This window comes from Falco rusticolus, chromosome 5, assembly GCF_015220075.1.
Source record: "Falco rusticolus isolate bFalRus1 chromosome 5, bFalRus1.pri, whole genome shotgun sequence".
NCBI lineage: Eukaryota > Metazoa > Chordata > Aves > Falconiformes > Falconidae > Falco > Falco rusticolus.
Window position 1 is genome coordinate 85,315,587 of NC_051191.1, and position 27,449 is coordinate 85,343,035.

At 43.0% G+C, this 27,449-nt stretch overlaps 1 protein-coding gene across 1 annotated transcript; it reads right to left on the reverse strand.

The window, feature by feature from the left end:
* Nucleotides 1-751: 751 nt before the first annotated feature.
* On the reverse strand, nucleotides 752-26,012 carry CCDC80 (coiled-coil domain containing 80). The gene is made up of 8 exons (XM_037387641.1): nucleotides 25,175-26,012; nucleotides 22,902-24,808; nucleotides 18,871-19,027; nucleotides 13,851-13,987; nucleotides 13,069-13,217; nucleotides 9,686-9,789; nucleotides 8,006-8,086; nucleotides 752-5,263 (listed from the first exon to the last, which is right to left on the reverse strand). The coding sequence occupies exons 2-8, from the start codon at nucleotides 24,798-24,800 to the stop codon at nucleotides 4,917-4,919; spliced, it is 2,874 nt and encodes a 957-aa protein (XP_037243538.1). The 5' UTR covers nucleotides 24,801-24,808; nucleotides 25,175-26,012; the 3' UTR covers nucleotides 752-4,916.
* Between the last annotated feature and the right edge of the window lie 1,437 nt (nucleotides 26,013-27,449).

Genomic DNA, 27,449 nt, shown 5'->3' on the forward strand with positions numbered 1-27,449 from the left:
AAATAATTCAGAGAATTTTAAAAGGGGGAAGGGAAAGGGGATGCAGATAAGAGATTCTTGGTATGTGCCTAAAGCCTCTTCTCTCAGAACAGTGGAAAATATTTTGGTTTATAATTTCCTCCCTTCAAAAATGCATCTTTTATAGTTGAGAGATACTGTGAAGAGAATTCTTAAGAAGATAAGCAATGAGCTCAGTGTCAAAGCCTCATACCACAGTGTATAGTAATTGGTTAGTGATGCATTTCTTTGTGGACTGAAGACAGTCCTGCCTTTGTTCCCCTCTGCCATCCTGCTTCCAGGCACTGTGTATAACAGCTTACTTATGCATACTGTATTGATGACTCATTGCTATATTAATTAACATACCTCCTGTCATTGATCCATCAAGAGGAGCAGCCTGTTTCCATATGCAGTCAATGACTGTCAAGTTATAAACTATGAATCTAAAGTATCTCATTTCTTCCGTTTTCCAGGAGTATTAACTTTTTCTAGCATATATTAAGAATAACTGTACAACGTGAAATTACTGTTGGAATATGTTTTACAGCTAAACTCACTGTGCTTGTATAGTAGGCCATATTTCAACAAAAGGAATCCTAGTTTGCATCTATACAGAATGAATAAGAAAGCATATTTCAATGTAAATTCCAGAAACATGGTTTTCATTTGTTTATGGTGTCCCATTTTGGGAAATGAAACTTCAACACAAAAAAAAAAAAAAAAAAAAAAAAGAGCCCAAACTGTTAAAGACTTAGTTGCAGTAAGACATTTTCATTTCTTTTCCATTACATACAGCTTTGCAATAGATACCTGCCTGAGTTCATTGCCTTTTTCAATCACAGCTACCAACTTTAGCAGGTATTTCCAAGAAGAGGGAAAGTATTGTTAGCTTTAGATTGCTTTGCATTTACATGAGCAGTAGCTTTTTACATGAAATTTTCCAGAGAACTTTGCCTTGTGTGAAGTCAAAACATAGAAATCAGCCTCATACCTCTAACCACAGAGCAGCAAACTAAAGATTATTGTCTTAAAACCCATATGTTTCCCTTCCTGGCTGCAATATCTGCATTAAGACAAATGAAATATGGAAATGACTGCTCTGCAGTTCTATAAAGTGCACTTAGTTCTTGCTTTCAACTCTTGTCCTGCTTAATGGTTTTTCCTTCTATAAATTTCACCGATGCCATCATGCTTGACGTATTTGTCAAAGTCTTAGATTTCACAAAGATATCAGGTATATAATTTTTGATCCAATGTTAACTTGCACTGTGGAGTTGGTCCTGTCTAACATGTAGAAATCTTTCTGTTGTCGTCAGGTTGGAGGTCTCAGAGATTCTGTTGAATTGGCCAGGCAGGTTTCTTTTAATAATGGAAGAGAACTGTATATCCCCCTTTGCAGCAACAAGCATGTTAACTGCTGTCTAAAAGTACGGAAGGATTTGCATTGATGTGGCAATAAAAATAGTGTATAAAGTAACCTGAAAGTATAAACATGCAATTCTGTGTAGCTGTACTGTCTGTGGCGATAGTCAAATTTGGTGTGTATAAGAAATTTGTTAAAGGAAGTGACTGTAAACGATAGTTGGCTGGAGAGCAGCCCTGGTTAGCAAGGGGGAGCTATTCTATAGAGCTACACATTTCAAATAGATCATGTGAATCCCACTTGATTAAGTATTTCCACTGTATGTTTTTTGACCTACTCCATGTTGGAAGGCTTACTATTTTTCCTCTCAGATGACAATAGGGAAATTTATGGGGAGATTTGTGGAGAGCGGCATTCATTTGGCACATAGTCTTTAATGAATGCATTGGGCAGAGACCTTTCCTAAGCTGTAGTTTAGAGCCCAGATTCACAAACGTTTGAACTTAATTGCTGCTGGGGATGTTATGTTCCTCCCTCCAGGTTTCAGGAAATAGTTCACAAAACCTCCCAGTCAGAGAGAGGTGTTCCCTTGTTTATAACATGCCAATTAAAGCGCGCTTTTTTTTTTTTTTTTTTTTTTGTAATTTCAGCTACATTGTGAATGTAGCAACTGAGCCATGGTGCTTGAGGGACAGGCTGTGGGATGAAAACAGCCTTCTTGAAGCTGAATCAAATCACATAAATATAAGAATATTTTTTTTCTTTGTCATGTGGAATCTTCCCATTAAGGGCTGTAGAAATAAGACAATAATCTCAGTAAGTTTATCCTCAGAGTGATGCTGCAGGGATAGATCTAGTGCTTTAGATTTGATTTGTGTTTTGTAAAATGAAGTCTTTGGAGTATTGTAGCTCCCAAATGCTTATAGTCTTTAAGATGACTATATGTTGGTTTTGAAAGGATTTTTTGGCTTGATGTTCCTTCAGGCTTTACTTTTAGTTTTTAATAAGGAGAGGTAGGTTGCAAAATCAGGATTTTAAATCACTGCTGTAAATCAGTTTCTGGTAATTTTGAGCCAGTTTGTAATGAAGGCAGGAATCAGCACCACAAGGCAGAATAACGGAGTCTTCCTAAAATTCTGTGAACATTTGAATGTGTAGTTTAGGTTAAGAGCCCATCCCAACCTCTCTTATAAGTTGACAACTTCTCTGGAGTTGTCTTCTTAGTGCAACTTCCACTGAATGCCTAGGCTGGGTTTGGTACTTGCACAACTTAACTTTGAATTCCGTGGGGGGAAGCAATGTGGGTCGGGTGTTGCACTCTCTTTTGTAAGCTGTCTCCTCCTGCTCAGCACAGGACATTTAGTTCCCAGGGTTCGTAATGTGATTTAAAAAGGGCTTTCATTTAAAGACATTACATGAAAACAAGATTACAGAAAAGTTAAAATGAGTACCTGAAAGAGAACATCCCAGAGGTGTTTCTCTTTTTGTGTACAGGAGGTGGCTGTTGGACGTCTGGTACACTTTGCTTTTGCTTTAGGCAAAGAAAGTTAGGCAGCTGACCTTACTACTGATGCAATAAGCACTTGTTTTCTAAAACTGAGCTACGGGACCTCCCATTTCCTTCTAGAAACCTTTCAGTTCTGTGATCTTTTTTCAGAGCTCCTATTCATTTTTTAAATTTCTCTGCTGCTTTCAGCTGTGGAAGTGCTGTAGTTAATGAGAGCTTGGAAGCTCTCTGCAGACAGCAGGTCCTTTCAGAATGGTTCTGTCAAATGCCTGCCTGCCTTCACTTAGCTCCAGTCACCTGAGACAGGTAAGTCAGGAGCTGTACCCTGTGCTGACTAGACCTTGTGATATGGAGGGCAGCCTGCTCCAGGGGCTGACCAGGGTTGGAAAGCTAAGGAAGAACTGACCCTGCGACCTCTCCACGTTGGTCTGCCTTTCTGACACTCAGAAGGGTAAGCAAGGTCTGACTTTTGTGACTAGCTTTCTGACGAAAGCATCTGGTTTTGAGTGAACTTGTTTTGCCCGGTTCTGTTTTCATCTGGGCAAAAAAAAAAAAACCCAAAAGAAAATCAGGAAAATGCTAAGACTCAAACTGTGGGATGTGCTCTGGTGGTCTGTAGCTTCTCTCTATTCCTGTGCTACTGCTGTGACGGCAAAACCTAGTAAGAGTGCCCTGTCACATGTATCTATACATGTGCACCCCTGTCATGGATTATAAAAAGAAATGTGACTGGTCAGGCATGCCTTCATCATTAGAAGTGGCCACTGTGCCACTAAGAATACTTGCACGATACCTTCCCTTCCGGATATTCCTGAATCTTTCTGCTGGGTCTTTAGTGTTCAGAAATCTAATCCAAATGGTGTTGAAAGCATGGCTGTGCATGCAGTTCCTGGCGCTGGTTTCAGAGGAGTAGGGTGGTGCAACAGATCCAAAGCCCAAAGACACCGATGAGAAGGGAGAAGAAAACCATTTCAGAAAGTGTGGCAGAAATAGAGCTGGTTTAGTAGCAGATCAAATTATTCCCAAACAATTTTACAGACATTTAGTCTAGATTATTTTTTTCATGGGGAGGGTATGAGAAGAAGAGGTAGAAGGAAATTTGAAATTTAGAGCAATAGTTTAATTAAAGACATTATTATAGAGAGCTAGTTACAACTCATTTAAAATATATGCGAATGAGATTTTTTTCCTCGTTTTTTTTCTGATGAAAATAACGCTTTTCAGTTTTCTGTGTTTCAGACAGTGCTAACTATGATTGGTGTTTCCACTTAGCTCTCATTAACTTGGCTTTAACTGTTAGGTGGGCAGGATGTAAGAGAACATGGACCCCATTAAGAGAATAAATGGCTATGCAGCAGCTTTGTAGTTAAGAACTTTACGTCGTATTGTATAGGAGCAAATCTTGCCATAGCCATAAATTCGTATTTTCATTAATGAAGTCAGCTAATTACAATGTTAATGCACTGTAGAAGGGATGCTATCTTTTTAGACAAGGTACTTCAAAAGGATTTTATTATTATTGTTATAATTATTAAAGAGCCTGCCCCACGCTTCTTTAATTTTCCTTTTCTGGGAAAGTCCTGAAGTGTGATTCTTTGCTTCTCTTCATGAGCACAATGCAATCTCACTTTCCAATAAATATACTTATTTTTTCCTCCTTAGAAAACAATAGTAAAAAGAGCATTGCAATATTTGTTGGACAGTTCATGTCCTGCCCTACAGTAGTGTCCATGGACTTGGGGCTGTGGGTTTTTTTGTTTGGTTTTAATACAAACAGCACCTGCTGATGCCCTTTGTTTATAAAGGTTTAAAAATATAAAGGAGTCTTTATTGTTTAAAGCTTCAATACTACTGGTTTGAATTGCTTCACTGTAAAGGCTTCTGTGTTTTTGAGAAGGTAAATGAGCGAAGTCCTTTGATTGAACAGTGGAAGAACAAGGCATGGATACCTAGGTGGCCTGGGAAGACTTTCTGCAAGCGGCCACCTATTGCTTGGATAGCTATTAGAAGACAGACACGAGGCAGCTGGAGGCTAAGTTGCTCTTTTCAGTATGGATATCCATGGTGGTAACTTCCGTGGTGACGGTAGTCATCTTGGTAACCTTCCTGGTATCCCTGGTGATAGCTATGGTAACCATACCCACCATACTCATCATCTGGGCACTGCATGCCGAGGGATTGTTGAATTGTCATTTCCTGTCGCCGAAGCTGCATGGAATCAATCAGATCATACACGATCGCCATAGACCACATTGGAGAAGGATACCAGGATTTGACGTTTCCGTCTTTCCCAACTAGAAGCATGGAGAAATATTCTGGGCTAATTTGGAAATAATTTCGAATGTCTTTCACCAAATTAGCTGGGATATCTTCTCGGTCTACAGTAGAGCTTCCTAGAAAGTGATCACATGAAAACAGCATTGGTATTTTGTTTAGGCAATGATCATGGTTTGTAGGTAAGCGAGTTAGCAACGTGACATAGGATACAACCCAACAGTTGGCAACATTAAGATTCTTGCCATTTACAAGTTCAGGATTTCCTGGTTCCGAAATGAAACTGCTCCACTGTGAACTAAAGATGTATTTTCAACAGTTTGATTAGGTTTGGTAAACGTGTCTTAGGCTGAAGCTACTAGGGTGGCACACCTTTTTGTCACCCAACACACATGCACTTCTTTGGCTTGTATGCAGCTTGGCTCACTGGTTCACGTAATGCAGAAGGCATATGTGAGAAACAGTCACAGTGAAAGAAATCACAAGAATTGAAGTGTGATAGTGTGAAGAACTGCAGGATGAATTTGCTGGGTCATTTATGGCAGTACAGAGCCTCACTCTTGAACTGTCATGTGAGACATGGGATGTGGTAGGTAGTATGTCTACTATAAAAATACATGTTCTAGCACACATCTGGTGAACTGCAGGCTTATAAATGAGAAGTCAGTGCTGGGTAAATGAGTGGAAACTGTAAGGCAGCTAGGATCAGTGGACACCTATACACGCACACACAGGTATACACACATGCATATGCACAGTCGGCTTGGCAGCTGGACTCTTACAAAGTGGCGTCCTGCCTTGCAAACTTGTTGAGGTTCTCTGAAGGAGGTCAGCAAGCAGGTGGCCAAGGGTGGTTTGGCTGGTACAAGCTGCGCGGATTTCCAGAAGGCTTCAAAAGGACCTTTGATAGCTTGGTTGAAAGGTGGGAGTGAATGATGGGTTCCTTGAGTGGAGGGAGGTCGCCAGTGAAGTTTGTGATTGGTAGTGCTGCGACTGGTGCTGTTCAGTGTATTTGTAAATGACGGACATAAGGAATGAGCAGGGAGATGAGGAAGTGTTCTGAGAGTGTGGGGATACTCAGACTAGTAAGGGCAGGGGATGATTGTGAAGCATTGCAGAAAGCCCTTGTAAGACTGTGTGACTGGTTAATAAAATGATGGAAGAAATTATCTTCAGATTGAAGTAAAATGATGCACATGGTGAAAATTTTGCTAACTCCACATAAGAAAGATGGAGTCTGACCGTTATCACTTGGCAGTAAGATCTTAGGGCTATGAAAGAGAGTTTCATGAAAGGCTAGTTCAGTGCTCACTAATGGTCAAAAGCCAAAACAGATGTTATAAACCATGAGGAAAATAATAAAACCCAAAGCAGAGTATTATTACGCCACTATGGAAACCTATTGTTTGTGTGCATCTTGACCACTGCATGGAAGTCTGGTTCTCTCATCTCAAAAGAATATGGCAGCACTGGGGGAAAGAGTCAGAAAGGCAACAAGGTTGGTCACAGGTTTGGAATAAACTCTGTGAGAAATGACCAAGTGAGCAGAGGCTGCAGTCTGTAAAATAAATGGGTTGGGGGGAGGTCTGCAGGATTGTGACTGTCACTGCAGGGATGGATAGGGATTAAGACTTTACCTTTTTCCCCACACAAGAGATAAGTGGAATCAAACAAAGCTATAGGGGCCATGTTTGGGACAAATCAAAGGTACCTTGCGGATCTGTAGAGGTTCTCACAGGAGGACACATGCTAGAAGTTTACTTGTCTGATCTCCCATATTGAATTCACATTAATTGAAAAGAGGTCTGTTGATCGTAACAAATAGGAACTGTAGCCAAGGTCGTGAAGTCCTTCAGTGAAAAGTAAGCAGAGGCTGTAAGAGTTTTGATGGAAGAAGTACGATACCTGTTTCCTCTGTTGTTATTCTTCCTTAGGCATGGACTTAATGTTTATCTGCGGTAGAAGGATAGGATACTTTCACGTACAGAGCAGTCAGAGTGGCGATGGGACAGATAAGCTCCTTCCTGCCTTTGTGCCTCCACTGATGGAGGCGGTTGTTGGGATTAGGTAGCCGAGGAACTTGTAGCATTTGAAATGTACCCTGACAGGGAGATCTCACAAGAGTAGCTACCTGAAAGTAGCCTGCTGGGATGCAAGTGGAATACTTAAAGGGGGCTTATAAGAAAGATGGAGAAAGCCTTTTTACCAGGGCCCATAGAGACAGGCCAAGGGGTAATGATTTTAAATTGAAAGAGGGTGAATTTAGATTAGATATAAGGATGAGTTTTTTTAGGATGAGGGTGATGCGACACAGGAACAGGTCATGCAGAGAAGTTGTGGATGCCCCATCCCTGGAAGTGTTCAAGTCCAGGCTGCACTGAGCAGCCTGATCAAGTGAAAGATGTCTCTGGCCCATGGAAGGGGAGCTGGACTTGATGAACTTCAAAAGGTCCTTTCCAGCTCAAACCATTCCATGAACATGAATCAGGGACCCATATAAGAGAACCTGCTGAGTCTGTGTTCCGTTAGCCCTGCAGATGCAGACTCCTGAGCGTGTAAAAGGCTCAGACATCCCTTTGTCCTTGACAGCATGGCAGGCAGAGGAGTGTACCTGGGACTGTGGGAGATAAAGACACGAGATGACTTCCAGATGATATTCGGGCTTTTCTGTCCGGAAGAAGCTATATAATATTTAGCATAGGAACATCAAGAAAGCTTTTTGCATCCTGTTTCTTAAAAGAAACAGAACCAAAGAGAAAAACACAGTTATACTCAGCCCTCTAAAGAAATTACAGCAAAGAAACAGCACTATGTAATGCCCTTCATGCGAAGTACTGAAGAAACTGGGAACAGTCACTCACCATTAATTGGATACAACTCTAAGACGCCTCCAATATCTTCTCCAAGTCCTAGCAATTTGAGGATAGTTATATGTCGCAGACCTGTGGAGGAAATGAAGGAGAGTTTGAGTCAGACCAGACCTTTCTGCTTGTTCTTGGGCAGATTTTAATCAGCCAGGTCTATGCATGCTAAATTAGGGCCCAGTCTCAGCCAGCCCTCTAGGAGGAAGAGTCACTGGTTTCTGTGGAGGCTTACATCACCTGTCCCAAACATGGGGATAAGCTAGTGTGTCAAGTAAACGTGGCATCAGTTGCATAAAAGCTGTTGCTAGTGTCCCAGGGATGACAGCACTTGGTGTGGTTCTGTAGCACAGGGATACAAGCGTCAGACACAGCAGTAAATTGCAGAGGCCATTCCCCAAATGCAGAATGTTTCTGCACTGCTTTGTTCACCAGTAAAGTTTTTACTTGTCATACACAGAGCAAAGAAGTATTTAGAGGTCATATAACCTATCACAGTTAAACTCCAAATGACTGTGGGGAATAGCTTGTGACAGGTGTTTGCTTCTTTCATTCGTTCTGGGCAGGGGCTTGAACTGTTGCCTCTGCTTTGGAGGCTGTCAAACCTTAGGGGCTGTCAAAACTGTTTGTGTAACATGAGTTCATGTTATCTACAAAATCTTTGATGTAACTCTTTTTACAACTTGGGGGTAAGATGCCTGGAAACATATCACTTAGTTAAAACACTCATTGAGGACAGATGCTTTAGGAACTCACTGGATCTCCTTCAAGCTGTCCCTAACCAAGGGTGGAGACAATGAACTGTTTTGGTTACATTCAGTTCTTCAGAAAGCAATTTACAGTGGTCCGTGTCAGCTTACTTTGGTAGTTACCAAAGGAGATGACGCTGATGCTTGGAATGAAAGTCAAGTGATTATGAATAAACAGTGATACTGTGCAAATCTCCCTTCAGGCATAACTGAAATGTATTGAAATAGCAGCTTTCGAATGGGACCTGTTTCATTCTGTTGCAGGAGTCTAGTCCCTGTATGGTATTTGCATTGCTCAGAAGCTAAGTTAAGGAGTAAGTCTCTCTGGGCTTTGTAATGGAAAGAGCAAAGTGTTTCTGGATCTTGCTCTTAATTGCCTCCTGGACGAGCCCATCTCTCTCCACTGACTACGTAGCTGGATCTTAAGTACCTAGTGAGGGGGATGGGAGGGCCCTTATTGGATTAAAGCAGCTTCCATTAATATTTTTACAGGTATTGGCAATGAAGCAAGAAGGAAAAGAAAAAAATACCAATGCCCCATGCATCTCCTTGATACCTGGCCCATTTCTGAGCTGGGTCTTAGAGGACCTGCCCTTCCCAAAGCACTGTACTGGTGTCATTAATTTGTGCAGTAAGAAAAAAAACCCCGATTTATATCCTGAAGTACAAGCCCGAAGAGAAGCTTTAGAGGCTTCTCTGCCTTACAGAAATGATTGCAGGGAACACATTGTTTAGCTGTCTTAGCTGTCAGGGTGTGCTGTACTACCTGCTTAGCACAATCTTTTCCATTTGGGTTTGGAGTAGCTACAGCAAACTTTTCAGTTGTCAGACTTCTCAGACTGTCTGGGTTCAGACTTGAGCAAAGGAATCTATCGCATCACCAGGAAGGATGTGGGTTTGAGGAGCAAGAGTATAATTTCTTTTGGCTCACCAAAATTGCAGGCTTGTCCACTGAGAGCAGCAAGCTGCTGGGAATAAGCCCAGTCCTCATCACTGGGAGCAGATATCACCACCAGCCGCCTTCTCCATCGGAACCTGAAAAGAGAAGAGAGTGCGACAGGGCATGGTCGTGACACATAACTCGAGCCGTCTCAGCGCTTTTGTTTTCTGTAGGCTGAGATATGTCATACCTCTCACAACCTCTAAGTAACAGCTTGATGGGAGATCTTCCCCGTTCTATCCATCACTGGGAGAGGATAAAGCTTGTTTTGAATTTTACGACTCCAAAATGCTCAAAGAAACGTCTGCAGTTTTGCTGCTTCACCTAACCAACACTGCAAAGCTTGTGATCTTTGCTGAAAGCCTCCTTCAGTAGTTACAGCAACACTGAGAAGTGTATGTTCAAGAGAAGAAAGATTCCTGTAGAATTCCTCACTAGACATTTAGCTTTTACGTCATTCACCGCTGTTGGAACTACACAGTTATTTTGCAGTCCAAGGGCTGTCTGAGAATTAGGGTGTATCTTCATTTCAGACATAACTCATATTTCTGTGTAAATACTCACTGACCTCTTTTTCTTCTGTACCACACTTGCTCGAAATACCTTTAACACGGTTTTAAATCTGAGCTTGTTTGTTAAGTACGTGGCTGTGTGAGCCTGTGCCTATTTAAGGCACGCGTGGGGCAATAAGATAAATCTTGGATATTTCTTTAATATGGGATGCCCCATCTAACCAGACTTTTGCACAAGGAGCACCTTCCATTGTTCTTTCAAGGAAAGGCAATGCCATAAACTTTTAAAAACTCTGACTATAGAGGGGTTTAATACTCTCCAAACAACCTCTTTTTTTGAATAGATACTTCTTCACTAAACCTAAATAAATCAGATTTATAGGAATTTGCAAAGCTGCAGGGATATTTTTATAGCAGGAAATGATCTTTTAAATGGATGCAGATGTTACTCCGTTATAATAATAGCCTTCCTTTCTGCAGCACCATGTGAAGATCTCAAAATAAAGGCTAATGCAATGGGTCAGTTCTGTTCCACGTGAGGGAAGCAGAAAATATGGCGGGACTTGCTCAAAGTCATAGAAGAAGTTGCTGGAAGAGCAGGGGATGCTGATGTCTTTGTCTTGTTGACTGACTGATACTGTGTGGGTTTTTATCATTCAAAAAGTGAATCCTTGAAAAGCAAGGATTTGGAGGACTCTAATTTTAATCTGGGCCAGGAGAAACAGCAAAGAGTCCTGGGCATGTATATACAGTTATGTGAATAGGAATGCGAAGCGTTAAGCATCACATACATGATGTGAAGAAAAAGAGGGAAATCTTGTGGTGTTATACTGCAAAATGGGGAAAAAATAATCTTTGTGATATTTTGCACAGCAAAAGCCCCTGGCTACCTGTAAACAGTGACTGAAAATGTCATTTGGGTGAATTGGATCATACTTTGTCTAGGGCATAAATCAGGATGGAATCTTATCTGTGAGCTGCTTTAAGCTACTTTTAATTGCTTTCTGGGTTGTTTTTTTTTTTTTTAGCATCTCCTTTAGAGATGCACAGAGCTGAAAAGGGTTGAAAGCCACTCAAGCTGTTTATCCCCCTGCCCCAGGCAATCCCTGTACTTGGTGTCCTTGTCTGGGGCTATGTCTTACTGAGAAATTAATTCACTCTTTCACAGCTGTTCGTTCACCATCACTAATGTACAGATTTATGCCTTATTTCTGACACCAGAAGCCACAGGCCAATACTTCTGTCCTGGCAAACCTGCCAGACCCTTCCCCCTGTGTGCATCCTTTCTTCCTCTTCTACCTATTTTGCATCCCATTTTTGTTTGTGAGCCCAGGGAGCAGCACAGCCAGTGTCTTAGTGTTACAGGGAGACTCCCCACCCCACCCCCCGCCCCCCCGCCCCAAAACTCAAGGATACTCCCGATACATACGGCTTTTAAGCATCACCCAAGCCAGCTCTGGCTCTCATGGTCCTCTTTCATTCAGCCATGCTTGTTAAGAACAATATTTGCCTTATTATTATTGACCTCCCCAATGAGCAAAACACCAGGAAGATGATGCCAGGACTCTTGTTCAGCTGGGAAGGTAATCTTGGACAAAGCTGGAATGAATTTTGCTGGGAATCTGCTCTGTTAATGTGGCTAGTGTAGCCCACCCAACATTTAAAGCCTGATGCTTCTTTCACAGACAGCAAATGCGTTCTGTGCAGTGGCAGTTCTGTTTATAGATGCAACATTCTGCATTTTTCCTGCCTGTTTTTCTAAAGTATGTTTGTTACTAGGGCTGTTCTTAAGCAAAGAAGGATCTGGGGCCTGTCATTTCCCAGCATACAAGCTCTTTCTTGTGTTGGTCAGCAGTTTCCAAACTGTGGTTGTTCTTGGTGGTCTTGAGGATGAATCAGTGAGACCTAAACAGGAGGTGCTGGGGTGGGTGGGGTGGATCTTGTTAAAGGTTCTCTTTCTGTTGAAGTGGCCATCGAATTTTAAAATGTTTATGAATCAACAACCTATTCATTCACCTGTTGCTCCTTTCCTCCTCAAGTCATAATCCATCATGCCACCTCCATTATTTTTATAGCCATCAGGCATTAACAATGTGTTCCCATGGATTCTGGCAGTAGGTGAGGAGGATGCGGTAGTAACAGGTAAAGCCTAGAGTAATGGGGTAGCCTTAATTTCATGTAGATTATCCTGTGACAGAGAGGGCTCTAGCTGCACAGCTCTTCTTTGGATCTGAATTCCCACAATCCAGACATGTTTATTGCCTGGAATTTAGGTCTTGCAGGTAAAGCAGTAATGTGGCATATAGAGACTGTATAAACAGACCTGTGTTTCTGCGGAAGGTCTCCCAAACATTTTGCAAGAGACATCTGCAAGACCTTTAATAATATGCATGACTAATACTGGCAAAGATCAACTGTTATCTCAAGCAGGATAAGAAGGAAGTTACAGAGAATTAATTACTGATTCGATCTATGTGGAAGGGATTAGAATGGGATTAATGAGATTGTGATGGTTGATGATTGAAACACATAAACACTGTGCTTCGTGCATTCAAAACACTGAGCTAACATCTGTGAATTAATCCTTATTTGTTCTTCTAATGCAAATTAGCATTATTATCTCCATGGTCATGGGGGGGGGGAACTGAGGTACAGAAAGTCAGTGTCCAAAGAATGTGCAGTCAGGAAACACAACATGCGTCCTGACTTCCAGTGCTCTGTACAAGGGTGCATTCAGCTAGGGCTACATCTCTGTATTTGCTTAACACTGTAAATAAAAAAATCACAGAAATAGTAGGATGGGTATTTTTCCAGTAAGAATAATTATTAGAACTAGCAGCAGAGAGGAACAGAAGGTAATACCTGGATAAGAAGCTCTCAAGGGATTGCTTCTTATCTTCTTTGCAGACAATGCCCTCTTTTTTCTGCCTTTCCATGTCTTTAATTCGTGACTGGAAGGTGTCAATCAAATCAAACACAGACTTCATTGCTATGGGTACTTCATAGTATTGCTGTTAAGAAAAAAGAACAGATGGATAAAAGGTTGCACGTGCTAGCAGTCTTCCTGCATGTATCACAGCACTGTAGGTTATACAGAGATTCAAGTATTCCTGTTTTCACACAGGTTACAAGGTCTAGAACAGATTAGAAAGTGTGGGAAATATAACTGGTTTTGCAGTCAAACTGCTTTTTGGAAGTGGCATGTTTTCATTATTTGCCTAATGTGACAAGGCCAGGCCATTGCAGGCAACAAATTGTCATTATATTCTTTTGTAAGGCCATTCAGGTTGAGTATTGTCCATAGCAATGTGCTCCCATCCCACTGAGCAGCCAAACTGTGTGTTTTAGAATGCCAGGCACTACAATAAACCCCCAACAAGTGGGGAGTCCTGTTCCTATGGTGTCAGCTCACCATTCCAGCAGAAACCACAATTCCTGAAATCTCCTAACTGCAGAAAATTAAGGTAGCTACCTAATTCCTGAAAATTGCCCTTACTATCCTTTTCTTGTCCTCCAGCAATGACCAAGTCCTGCATCAGTCTCTTACGTGCTTCACATGCAAGCCTGTAGTGTAATTTCCTAAAGTTTTTCTCTTTTTTCATATTTTCCCAATGCCTTTTCTTTCAGAGAGTCGAAACCCTCACCTTGACTTTCATGTCAGTGTCCGTCAGCACCATGAAGAAGTCATTGTAGGTCATTCCGTACTCTTTCCTCAACTCACTGATGAGCTGCTGGTCCACAAGATCTTCATCCTCTATCACTTTCATGGGCTTTTCGTTATCTTAATGTGAGACAAAGGAATAGTCATGGAATCACACAGCACTCTGCCTTTAATTTCACCTTGAAAGAAAGGGGGAAATTAATTTCCCAGAAGCCCTTTTCCTGCTGCATAGGCAAGATATTAAAAAGCATCAGTATGGCACTATGGCTTCTAACTGTCCAGTTTTCAATCCCAGTATTTTCTGAAAATCAGCCTATCCTAGGGCACGCGTCCTTTAGTATTCAACATTTCTACTTGCTTTTGAAAAATCTTGGTTGCCTTGCTCTTTCCTGGAAAGATCTGTTAGATTTTTCCAATATGCTTATACATGTACATGCATGTACTAATCATTTCACCAGCTCCTGAAATGCAGCCACTTCAGGAATAGAAAATAGAAACTGTTAAACAATTTAGGACAGGAGCTGGAAAGCACCATATCCAAATAAAACAGCATGGAGAATTTGGGTCAGTACAGCATAGCTAGAACAGCTTGAGGTTGGCCAGGACACTACCGTTAACATTGCCAGTCTTAAAAAATTACATGGGAGGTTTAGTGACTACAAGAAACCAGGAACTGTGTCATGAGTACTGCAGTCCTAGCTCTTCAGCTCTCTCTGTAGCCTGCTGTGGCACTTCTCTTCCATCTGCTTGTTGATGCTCTTTTCCCATTCTAGCACACTGACAGGAAAATAATTAATTTTGAGAAGGATTTGTACCTGCTCTCTGCTGTACCCTAAGAAAACATTCAGAAACAGTTGAGGAGAAAAAGACCTCTAAAGACAGAGATTTGAAGCATGTACAAGCCAAGCCGGTGGAGATGCTGAGGTTCCTTACTTCCCCTGGATCCAGGGTGTGTTAGGGCCAAATCCTGAAAGCATCCATGTCATCAGCTCAGCCTCAGCTGTAGCATCCAGCACTGCGCTATACAGCTGCAACGATGCTGGAACAGGCATCCGTATGCATGCGAGCCTGGAAAGCTAAAGACAGGCTGAATCACACAGAAAGTGAAATGTCACCTGGGCACCAAAGAGCTCTCTGCAAATGTTACTTGCTTATGCCCTATGACACCACTATAAATATTTATATCCTCACTTAGAAATCCCAGCCACGGCCCAAGTGACCTGCCTGCAATCAAACAGACACGGCAGCTGATCAAGAGCTAGAATCCAGAGGTACAGCTTTCCAGTCCCCTGCTCCACCGTTATTCCTCAGCAAATAGAGATGAGTTTAATTGATCCAAGTTGAGCACACAGCAACAGAAAAGGTTTGATTCATTATGCTATAAGACATTTTAAATAATTTTCTAAATATCCATACTATTTAAGGACCAGACTGATCTGATTCAAATTTTGCAGTAGATCCAATCTGTATAATAGATTGTATGAAACTTCTGAGTTAAAACTTTGGGAAGATGTCTGAATCAGAAGCTGAGCGTTACGTTTCAAACCCTGGATCCACTTCTTACAGAAAACAACCAACCAACCAACCAACCAGAAAATGTTATAATTTAGTCAAGCTATAGAGGTAATTTACATGATTTTACATGGTTATGTGTACCACAGTTGAAAGTCTTGTAAAGAATTATAGGCAATGTTATAAATTCTCCGTTGGTTGGGTTGCTGGAGGGGCTAATTGGTTATTCACTTCATAAAACATATGTAAATCATGTATCAGTGCTTCATAAGTGAGATTTCTATGTCACTAATGGCAAGCGTGACCATTAAAACACAGACCAAAAATTCATACTTCTGCCTGCAAACAATACCCTACAAAAGGAAAGACTATCTCATTGGCCTATACGGAGGTAGAATAATGCAAAAGATGCTACTGTGAAATGTGATGGAAAACAGCTGTATGGTGCGGTACCTCAGACCAACCGACCCATGGCTCTCCTGCTTTCAAAACATGTAAAGAAGAAAGTTAAATTACAAGAATGATACAGAAAAATGTTTCAGGGGAGGAAAAAAAAAAAAAAAGCCACAAAGGCCAACCTGCCTTTCAAACTTGGAAGTGATTTCTAGGGAGAAAAAAAAAAAGAAGCTAATCTAATCACCTCTTTCCAATTCAGTACTCATCCCTGACCTCCACCTCATAAAGGACATCTGGGATCAGCACGAAGAACGATGGGAGCTGAGACTGTCTGCTGCTACCTGCAAAGTCCTCGCTCTCTTTGCTCTTTCTAAAAAGGTCACTGAAAGAGTGTGGAAGCTTTTCTCCATGCATCTTTAGCAGCTAGACAGGCTGGGGAGGCGAGTTACTCTTTAGAAATAATTCAAATCAGGTTGCAAAGAAGTTCAGCATCTTCTTGTAGCAGTCCAGTGGCCTACTAGCCTAGGTGTTGGCTGTGATTGTAAGGCAGGCGGCGTGGGGCTGGTGTTCCGCTGACTAAAGCCCTGTTCCCATGAGCTGGGGAAAACGGACCCCATGGCTAACTCAGGGTGAAGAGAAGACCTCTGCAGTGACACTTGGCTTTTGTGTCGTTTCACTGGGAAACTGGGAAATGCTTCTTGGTTTCGGTATGATCTTGACCAAACGGTGTTAATGAGCTCTCTTTCACTCCCTACTTCTAAATGTGTGAAATTTCAAGAGAAAAGTCTTTTCTGTGGACTTTTCTGTTGTTGTCATTTGTATTTCAGTCCCGGGATGCAGCACTACAAGGGGACCTCATCATGCTGAGTGCTAAGGCTTCTTGGTACAGCATAAATAATGTGAACAAAATGTTTCTTAGGAGCTTTTGCTGCCTCTGCTGCTGAGTGAGAATGAGCCGTGAAGAGGCCCTGCGAGCAGGAAGGGTTGGAGAGAAGGGGAGGTAGAATAGAAGGATGTCTGTATTATTCAAAGTTTTTAAAAAAGCTCAGGATTTGGTGTTTTTGGCAAAAATGTAAGGTGAACTTAATGTAAAGCTTAACTAACACCCTTCAAAGTCTCCTGCTTTTCTTCAACAAGTTAATTCCTGCTGTGAGAATTCAGCTGTTACATACACTTGTGTGGTTTGGGGAAAGTTTGGGTGTAAATTAAGTTTGGAACAGGCTGAAAGAGTATGGTCTATGTCAGAGTCAATGCCTGTTTATTAGCCAGACCGGAGCTAAATATAGTCCTAAACTGTCCACTGACAGGCAGATAGATCTAGGTACACAAAAAGTGACCTTGAGTAACCTTGGCATGATGTGGAAAATCCTGCACCACTCCAGATTTGTCAGGGAGGTGCACAAATGGACAGTCTGGCAGGGTTTGTGACTCACTGTCATTCGGGGACACGAGGCTCCTGGTCCCCCCTAGGTGCTGTCCCTCTGAGCGTAGCACAACTGGAAGCCAGACAGAAAGCTGTGATGTTCTGGCCTGTTGTATGCCAGACCTGAAATACCCTGGAGGTGGTGGGATCCTCAGCTTTCTGTTCCATCACACATCTCTTCTCAAGGTCTGGTAAAGCCAGATAAACTTCCAGAGGAAAGATGCCGTGGACTTATAAGCAAAACTAGCAGCTTTTATACTATTTCTTTGCCTTTGTCCAGCACAGCGTTGGCTGTGCTGTTCACCTGTAGACACAGCCAGCAGTGAGTTTGTTTACGTGATTCAAAAGTGCTTTGCTGGACTGGGACCTGAAGTCTTTGTCCAAACCCTACCGTGACAAAAGGAAAGCTTCTCACTGGCTTTGCTGGGTGCTTCCCCAGGACCTGAACAGTGATACCAGTTGTTTCAAAGCTGCCTAAGAGAGATGGATGCCCAGTGTCACCCGTCTACATGGGAACGCTGTATGTAAAGAAGGTGGTACTAAATATGGGTGAACGCGCTACTTTGCAAGTCCTGCGTAATCTGCTTTATAGTGCCTCCAAAATCTCTGTCTTCAATAAGATAAACCTCTTTACAGGAGTCAGCAATAAGCAGTCGCACTGACGGGCATCTTGCTTTACAAGTACTGAGAGGGGATAAGACTTCAAATGGTAAACCTCTTAATATATCGGGTACGCTGGTGTAAATTTGTAAGGTTGTCTGTAGCTAGAGGCTATTGTTGAAATCTTCTGAATTAATATGTTTACCATTACGGAGGGAAAAATAGGTCTGGACCTCCCCTTACTAGTGGAGGAGAATATTCACTACGTGAACATACCAAAATCAGCTCTTAAAGCTTAGGAAAGTAGATCCTGGGAAGGAAAGGAACTCACAGCAAGGGGCCTAACTAGCATGCTTCTCTCTGTCCTGGGTTTAGCCATTGAATCCCCTGAAAGATGAAGATTTTTCCATGACCTTATGAGGAGTGCGAAGGCTTGAGGAAATGTTATATGGCAGAGTGGGGAGATAATGGTGTTGAACTTCAAAGTAGGATTAACTTGGGCCAAGTTTTGAATATAATCTCATACAGTTCCCTTCAGAGTTTCCAGCCCCCTGTCTCCTCCCCTCCATGACAACAGCCGGTTTCTTTAAACAGTGTTTAAATTGTGCTAGCCAATATCTAGCCATCCATGGCTGATGCCTTGCAAAAACCAAGGGGGGGGGGGGGGGCACTGTGTTAGGGCAGCCATTTAGTTAGACAGCCAAGTTGGTATTCAAAATATTGGTAGAGCTGAGCCTAATTTCCTTTTTCTGCCCCATGCCCTCATCGCATTTTTTCTGCCTTTTCACTGTTTCACTGTTTTGCTGGCTTTAAGAATTCCCACAAAGAAAGCTGAAGGTGCTCAAGTTACAGCACTGGAAACCTAAACATGGAAAATAACAGAGACACTTCTGTAAATACAAAAGTTAGTAGCATGGAAGGAGGAGGAATGGGTTCAAAAGTGCAACTGGACCACTACAAATAATCTCGCTTAGATCTTGACCCAAGTTGGGGAGATTTCTCCCTTTGCTGTTTGTATTGTGCCCATGAGATGGAAAAAGATTATTAAAAAAAAAAAAAAAAAAAAAAGAACCTAGCTGGAAGTGGTCAATTTTCATGCTGCTGTTGTTCATGGTGCCAAAAATTGTAATGACTGATATCTTCCTCGTTGCCATCTTGCAGAAGCTCTCCAGATATTCGTCTCGCTGCTGTACATACATGGTGTTGTCCGCCTTGGGGGTTGTGATCAGCTGGTTGGTGGCAGAGACAAAAGAGCTTGTTTAGTGTAAAGAATGAAGCAGATGAGTATTTTACTGAAGGAGAACTAGTCACTGCCTGCGAACTGGGCTTTCTTTTCCATAGAGCTGTTGACAGCTCTGTAGCCTTATTCTATTAATCTGTGTTTGGAGTGTACCTTTAGGCCCAGGTCTGACCCAAAGGTATCCAACCAGCCACAGGAAAACCTTTGGAAGCACAGCCAGCTGGTGGCACCGGCTCCTCCGCTGCCTCTCCATAGTGCTGGTAGAAGAAATGGCACTAGGTTTTACGGAAAACCATGTACTTTCCTATTATCCCTTGCCCTGCCAGTCCCACCAGATCTCCCTCACAGCCTCCAGCGGTGCTATGAATCTAGGAATCCCCCTACTCACTCATGGTGGAAGCACTGGGAACATAGCAGCAGCTCTGGCCTCATCCCATGGTCCAGGCAGGGCTCCCGGTGGCTTTTTAACTGTCATGGGGTGAGTACAGCCGGGGCTACCTGAATACTTATGTAACTGATGGGCATATTGCTATGAATTGCTAAGGCCACTGTGACCCCATCTGAAAGCTGCTGATTTAGCTTCTCTTTGTTCTAAGCCCCTTTGATGTCTTATGGGACTTCTGTTTGCTGGGAAGGCACGGCTATGGGGGAAGAGCAGGAGGAGGAACAATTACATCAACAAAAGTATAAAAACCTCTACAGAGTACTTATTTCAAAGCCTCCTAACAATTGTTAAAAAGTTTAAGGCACACAGCTTAGGTCCTCCATTTGCAAATATTCCAGGCAAGGTGTGTGTGTAACCACATGCAGTGGTCCCATGCAGCAGTTCCCAGCAGAAGGTGGAGAAGAATGCCGCAGCTCTAGTGATGTAATCATTCTAACTGGCAGCACTGAACTGCAATCAAGCAGCTGCCACCGATCCCCCAAACACAAAAGATTTGTAAACTGGATCCAAATTTTATGGCTTAAGGTCATAAACAATCACCGGAATCCTTTAGTTGCAAACTTATGCTTTATTCTGGAACAAGTGTGATCATCTAGCTGCCGCCTTATGTTTGTATGACCCGGAGGCTAATTTTTATGATATACCCCTTATAAATCCCGTTCATCAATGTACTGAAATGTAAGAGGCATTTCTGGGCTTGTGAGATCTGACTCTCATTTATGCAGAGGCCCCCTGGCATGACTACAGTGGTGGGACATGCAGGTGAATGAGAGTCGGACACAAAGAGGATTTGATTTCTGGGCCGTAACATGTAACACATTGCTTTTAAATTGCATAGAAATGCTTCAAATGAAAAAAGGATCATGACAAGGATTTGAGGACTGAGATCAAAACCAGACCATTGGTTTGTATTGTCCTCCTAGTTTCGGAGGCCATAAACAGGAACGCACAGTCGAGTCTGAATTTGATCCACTTCATCAAACCTTATAGAACATTTAAGAGGCAAAGCAAGCTTCAGAGCTCTGTGCCAGGACTGTTTTAATCCAGGCAGTATAGACATTGTATCTGTCTGTATTCGCATGCACGTGTGTGTATGTACACGTGCATATATGTGCACGTGGGTTATATATGAACTGTCAATCAGCATTTCATCACCACGGAGAAATGAACAAAAAACTCAGACTCACTAAACTAAGATTCCTCACCATTAGTGAGACAGCAATAAAATCCCCCTATACAGAGGTGAGGCTGAAAGCCCATGCATATTTTTTTTTGGTTTCTGGAGTTAGTTCCTCCATTTCTCATTAATTGAATTTAACCCAGAACAGCCTTCAGAATTCTGGATGATTCACACTGAAATCAGCAATCTGAAATCCTGAATGATATGTAGGACTTAGAAACCCCATGTCCCTCTCAAAAGACTTTTGGGAGAGGACTGGAACCATGTCCTTGGGAGCCAGTCTATTAAAGCGGCTGAAGGACGAAGAATAGCAAAGCTGTGTGGAGTAACTAGGGTCGCGCCGCTTCTGCAGCAGCGTGGGCTAATTCTCTAGGGTGGGAGTTTGAAGACTCATGGATGACCGAGTTCGTCTAGCTGGAAGGACTGACCCTAAGGGAACTGAACAGTTTGATAGGAAGGGATGCAAATAGGCACATGTGTGGATATAAAGAAGCTTGAGAAGTTCTTTGTTTTCCACATGTACCATGCGGGGCAAAGAGTAGAGTTCAGCCACCACTTTTACTGATGAGCAAATCAAATCTATTCTCCAAGAAACTTCAGAGCAAGCAGGCTGATGATAGTATTAGATACTGGAAAAGCGCAGCATGGCATAATCATTTGCCTTCAGTGAGTTTTGGCCTGAAAACCTGGGATTGTGTAACTCTTTTTTTTCTTGGAGATCCAGCTGAGAAGTGGCCTAGTATCAGAAGGTTCAAATTTCAGGCCATCCTTAAAGTTGCCACGACTGTGTTGGTGTAACGAATTAGCAGCCTGACATCTGTGAGCTTTGCTTTGGACACTTTTTGTAGCTTTATTTTTATTTGTCCTGATGCTACACATATGCTTGGAAGCCACAACGTTGAGATGTATGACCGAATTTCAAAGATCCCAAATTTCTGTACAGTTTCTCTCTCAGACCTTTGATTTGTCTAAGTATTAGTTAACAAGTAACTAATAGGTGTTATTTGCAAAATTCAGTCAAGTTCAGATTTTTCAAATATCTGGCTTTTCTCCACTTCAACATGTTGGCGAACACAAGTCTGCTAGCTCTGCAAAGCCCCTACAGCTGGAAGAATGGGGAGGGGGAGAAGAAAGGTGCCTTCTGCTCAGGTCTGTGAATCATCGGCAGAGTGATTAATTAAATTCTAATGATTAAAATCTTAGCTTGGCATCTTAGCTATCTGATTTGGAATATGGGGCATGAAAGTCAAAGCTATGTTTGTGACACTGACTGTTGGACAATAACTGTGAAACAAGCCAGCTTGCAGTGGAATAATTGCAAGAAACCAGCTCCCACAATTATATTTTTAAAGAACTGTTTTTCAAAGTGTACCTTTCAGGGTATGTGCCATCTGCCAGAAAAAACATTTGTACTACAGCTAAAACTGTTTCCTGTCCCAGGTGAAGTGGTTTTTTTAGATAAGTAGTTGGAAAAACATACAACACTATTAAACCCTGAGACAAGTAACTCCAGACCATGCTGAGTTTCTCAGGCTTGAAAACTTACCATAGTGTAATAGTTTAATAAAAACAGCAGGAGAAAAAAACAAACCAAAATAAAAGTTTGCACAGGATCTCTGAAGATGCCTAGGAGATTTGAATGCCAAATTCCCATCAGAAAGGATAGCAAATGTAACAACCCTACCTCAGGGCATCTGGTCTTATGCGCCTTTGTGCACATCCTCAGTCGGACATGCCCTCGTACTGCCAAGCCACCTGGCTTGCTCCCAGTTTGAGGACACCAGCACCAATATAAAACAGGTGTGCCAGCTGGCAGGACGTGCTGGGCATCGACATGTGGTAACATTGGCAAGTACCCCAAAGCGATGAATGGATGTAAGCCACATTGGAACCTCATTTTGCCAATCATTACTATACAGATCCTGGCATCTACATATCCCCTGGCAAAAAAAAAATAATCTGACGGCTATATGGTGGCTCGTGGAAGTGACTGGGAAGAGGTTGTAGCCTAATTTCTGGCTGATTGATGTGCATACTGAATGTAAGATTTCCAACACAAGGCTGCAAAACCTTCCCTGTTGTAAGTGATTGTTTGGGTCTAGAATTTTTACCTCTTAAACAGAAGCACCAAAAAAGAATAACACAAAGCCACCGTAAACTTTCTGTTCCGCATATTCCTACTAGGAGGGAGATATGACTTCATTTAGGTAATAAGATTCAGATGAATGAGTTACTTACGATGAGCCGCCTTTTGCCTTCAAAATATTCCAGGAGGTCAGTCACCAATTTCCTCGGAGGCTGTAGGAAAGGCTTCTTGTTGGGCTTGGGGAAATCCTCATTCTCAGTCCTACTCCCCTTCTTGTTCTTCTTGCTACGGTCTTTGTCCTGCTTGCCCTTTTTCTCAGCTTTGTCCTTCTTGGACTGCTTCTCACTCTTCTGAAGCTTTTCAGGTCTGTCCTTCTTCTTCTTCTTCTCAGGTTTATCCATTCGCTCATGCTTCTTTGATTCTTTTCCTTTCTTTGGGGGAATATTTACTGCTGCAAACTCTTCCTCTAAATGGGAGCTAGCAGGCTTGCTTGGGTCGTATTTATCTTCATATTCATTGCTCAGTATCTTTTCTTGGGCCTTCTTTTTTGGTGGTTTATTCTTAGTTGGTTTGTGTTGCCCTGGTGTGACATTCAGGTCCCTATGGTTATAGTCCTTCCTGTCTGTTCGGTTATCTTTAAATCTACCCACATTTGCCTTTGTGTAGTGCACTGAGGGAGCTGTCGGGACTTCTGTGAAGCTGTCATAGCGGGCAGCTTTGCTTGGTTTCCGTGTGGCCGCCGGGTGTTTCTCTGAGTGGCTGCGCTGCCGGTCCCTGCGGTTTGCCTTCCACACAGGAGAATAGAAGTCCTCAGAGGCTGTGACTCGTGGCGTGGTGGCATCGGGGGCTACTGGCAGCCTGTGGTACTCTGTGGTGGAATGTGACTTGGTGGTCCAGGTCCTCTGCGTGGTGGGGAGGGGTGTAGTTGTCGTCATAGAACGGCTTGCTGTGGTCACCGCGCGGGTTGTGGCACGCGTGGTTGTGGTGGTGGGAGGGAGGGTAGTGGTCCTTACTGTAGGCAGGGGAGTAGCCACGGTGGTTGTCATTGGTTTTCTCACTGTTTTGGTCCTCGTTGGCTGATTATTGTTCTTCCTTGGCTCATCTTTCCTTGCTGACACCTGGACGTGGCCACCACCACCAGGGGTAGGCTGGATGCTGCCCCCGTTGTTGCCTTCCTCAACCACTTGTCCCTCCACCCCAGCTGCTTTGCAAGTCTGGATGAAGCCCTTCTGCCTCATCTTCTCAATTTTTCTGATGGGGCTCTGATCAATGACTTCATACATGGCTTCTAGCCTGACTGGGTAAGGGTACCTTTCCTCCACCTGCAGAGTTTTCTTCAACAGCACCATGCCAAATTTCCCCTTCTCCAGTTTCAGAAAGCTCATGAGCTTAGGGATGAGAGCAGGATCTAATGGCTGCTCCAGGATTTTTCCTTCATTGGTTATCCTTCTGACTTTTCCCCCTTCCTCCCCTTCTTCATGGAACAACACGATCTGCTGGATGTGCCTCTCAGCCAGTTCGCAGTAAACATCATTTTTCAGCAGGCTCATCATGAGCCGGTAGTAGCCCTCAGAGGCGTGGGGTGCAGAAATGACCCACACCCGATTTTTCCCAGCAAAGCTGGCCAGGACATTGGGGGAACTTGACCCTGAAGGGAAACGTACCGCTCGTGACTGCGAGGCAGAGGATATCCCTTCATCCTTAATCATCTCGGACTTGGTGTATTTGGCTGCAGCTGTGAGTCTCTGTACCCATCTCGTTCTGGTCCCCATGCCCCTGGCCTGGGAACGCGCTTCCCCTTGCAGGAGATTGGCAGGTGTCTTTGGAGGTGCTGAAGAATACCTCTTGGTGACAGGGTGTTGGGGATTTGGGCTCGAACTCCTCAGGGATGCTCCAGACCTTCTCAGGAGGCTGCTTGGAGTCCTGTAAGCCGGGGGCACTTTCCTAACTCCGTGGCTCCCTCTCCCTGCTAGCCTCCCTGTCGTCTCAGAGCCACACACTAGCCACGCTGCCCACAGCAGGGCTAAGCTGAGAGCTGGCCTCCAGTTCATTGTGCAATCCGCTTGAGGGAAAGAGGAGGAAAAGTAGGATGTTAACAGTATAATAATACCTTGCACAAGCGATAATAAAAGGCAAAGCACAGGCTGGCTAGTGTTTGTGATTTAAAAGTGCTGATTACACCTGATTCCTGCCCTGGTGGCTTGGTATGGTTTACAGTTATTTTTGGAAAGGCACAAAATGGATCATTTAATGCAAAAATGAGATCATCCATCTGTAACATGGCTCTGTCTATCCAAAAGGACACAGTGATCTGCATCCTTCTCTCTCTGTCTCTCTCACGCTCTCACATACACACATGCAAACATGCACAGGGAAAGGGTCCAGTATGCAGAACAGAAAGCCAAGAACTGGACTTGAGACTTACACTCTCAGGGAAGTTCTCCTTCCAGAGATGAGGTTTCACGTCTTTTTCCTTTAAAAGGAGACCAATGCCATACAGCTTTGCTGCTGCCCAGTGATTTATCTTTACGCAGCCCAACAGGTCCCAGAGCCTGTCCGTCTGCCCGTGTAACTTTTAACTTTCTTTTTTCTTCACCTTCTTGACAAGCGTGATGAGGTTAGCGGAAATTTCCTTTGGGATCTCTGCTTCTCCATTTACCTGCAGGTCTGGCTTTTTACTGTACTGGTTACCCACACAGGCACGGATTTCATTTAAGAAAAGGGAACTCCCAGCTGCTCCAAGTCTCTCTCTTTTAAACTTCCCAAGCCTCCTTTTCACTCCTTGCTTCCTCCGTCCCGTTTAGCTCCTTTGTTTCCAGGGACGAAAGCATTAATATATTTTCCAGGCTGAAGAAAAACACAGGAATGTGATGCTGGGGGAGAAAAAAAAAAAAAAAAAAAAGAAGGACGTTTCCCTTTCCCCTTTCACCACACTTCAACAAAAGCAAATTGTAAAAGATTCGTCTTTTCTTCTTTCCTTTCGTGGCTGGCCACGGCCCCAGAAGTGTCAGGGTAACCCCAGCCCTGCTCCGAACCAGCCTCAGACAACGGTGGCCACTGGAAATGGGGGAAACTTCGCTCAGGATTTAACAGCTCAGCAGAACCCGCCTCCTCCCCACTCAACAGGACAGGGGAGGGAGGAGGAGGAGGAAGGCTCTGGGGGCTGAAACGCTGCACAGCATCACAGAGCACTTCAGAGAGGGTGACTCCAGCCTTAACTCTTTCCTTCACACGTCCCAGCTCCCTGGCGCTCCCCAAGCTCCTCGTTCTCTTTCCTCCCGTTGAACAGACGCCGCCTGGCTGAAAAGCAGTCCTGTGCAAAGTGGGTTTCCCCATCGGTGTCAGTAACAGCTCCAGTATTTCAGAGTTATTGGGTTTTAACCCCATTATTTCTGCCTCCCGTTTGCCCTTTCCTTGTTTGTTTTTCTTTCTGGGAGTTCTCCAGAGAAATCCAATTTCTCTTCACTTTCCAACCAATTTCTTTGGCAGGTCTTCATGTATGTCGGTATAGTGTTTTCTGCAAACATCATATGGGCATGGCTGTTTGTTAATTTGCACTTTTTAAAGAGATCACAATGTTTACGTTGTTATTGTACTAAAATTAGAGTCGTATGTATTTCCCTTGAATGTGCACTAGCAGTGAAAAAAAAAAGAAAAAAGGTGCAAAAATCCCTACGGAGACATAGGTAAGGACAAGGTCACGTCCTTTGCTCTCCCTTCATGGTGTAAATGACACCATTCTATTGAGCTGATGTAAACGGGCACAGCTATGCTGCCAGCACCTGGTCTTTAGCCAATTCACACCGCCTTCAGTGTGTCATGCGCCTTCAGTGTAAAACACCACTTCATTGTAGGTGATGGATAACACTCATAAACATCCAAGACCTTAATATTACTCTTACTATTTTCCAATATTTCACTTATTTACAAAGATGCTGTTACGTTTCTGTGATAACACACTGGATTTGACCTCAGTTGTCTTGGGGGGGAGGGGAGGTTTACTTTCTATTTCCCTTGAAGTTAATGTTTCAAGGATAAAAAGCTTTCTTTTCTTTCTCTCTCTCCTCATTTGCTTCATTTTTACTTTAAGTTGTCCAATGCACTGATAAACATTAATAGTGGTTTTGTTAATATGTGTCCGCAGTTTGCAATTCTGTGGCTGGTGGTTTGCCCTGGAGGTAGGGGAGGATGCTGAATGCCTGTGCTCACATGAACGTGAGTGCAAAAATGCTCAGCTTCTCCCAGAATATCACATCCTGCATCCGCTGGGAGGTAGGAGGACTGTACCTCACAAGGATCACAAAACTGGAGTTCTGCGGAGCAAGGGTGGGTAACATTTTCCACTTAAATTAGTGGCCGGTCTGCTAGTTTATTAATCTTGAGAAGAAAAAAAAAGTCTCTAAACATTACACTGTTTCACTGTGACATTTTAAAGAAACTATAATTCAAATTGAGGTTTTCATTTCAATGTTTCCTCCAGCTTTATTACAAAGTTCAAAAAAGAAGTGAGCCTACAAAGCTGAAGCCAAGTATTTAATTTGGGGTAAATTACTTAAAAAAAACCCAAAACCCCAAAAAACCCACAACCAACAAACAACCAACAAAAAGCTAAATTACCTCCATTTTCTTGGGTTTTGTGATAATTTGAAACCACAGAGGCAAAACATCACTTATCTGCATGAATGAAGCCAAGGAAAACA

Bases quoted from the DNA above. Each gene is read 5' to 3' on its own strand.
- CCDC80 (XM_037387641.1), bottom strand. From the start codon at position 24,800: ATGAACTGGAGGCCAGCTCTCAGCTTAGCCCTGCTGTGGGCAGCGTGG. The intron at 13,988-18,870 runs GTTCTTTTTTTT...TCTCACATTAAG, and splicing joins AATTGACCACTTCCAGCTAG to ATAACGAAAAGCCCATGAAA. The intron at 8,087-9,685 runs GTGAGCCAAAAG...TTTCCTCCACAG, and splicing joins TGGACAAGCCTGCAATTTTG to GTCTGCGACATATAACTATC.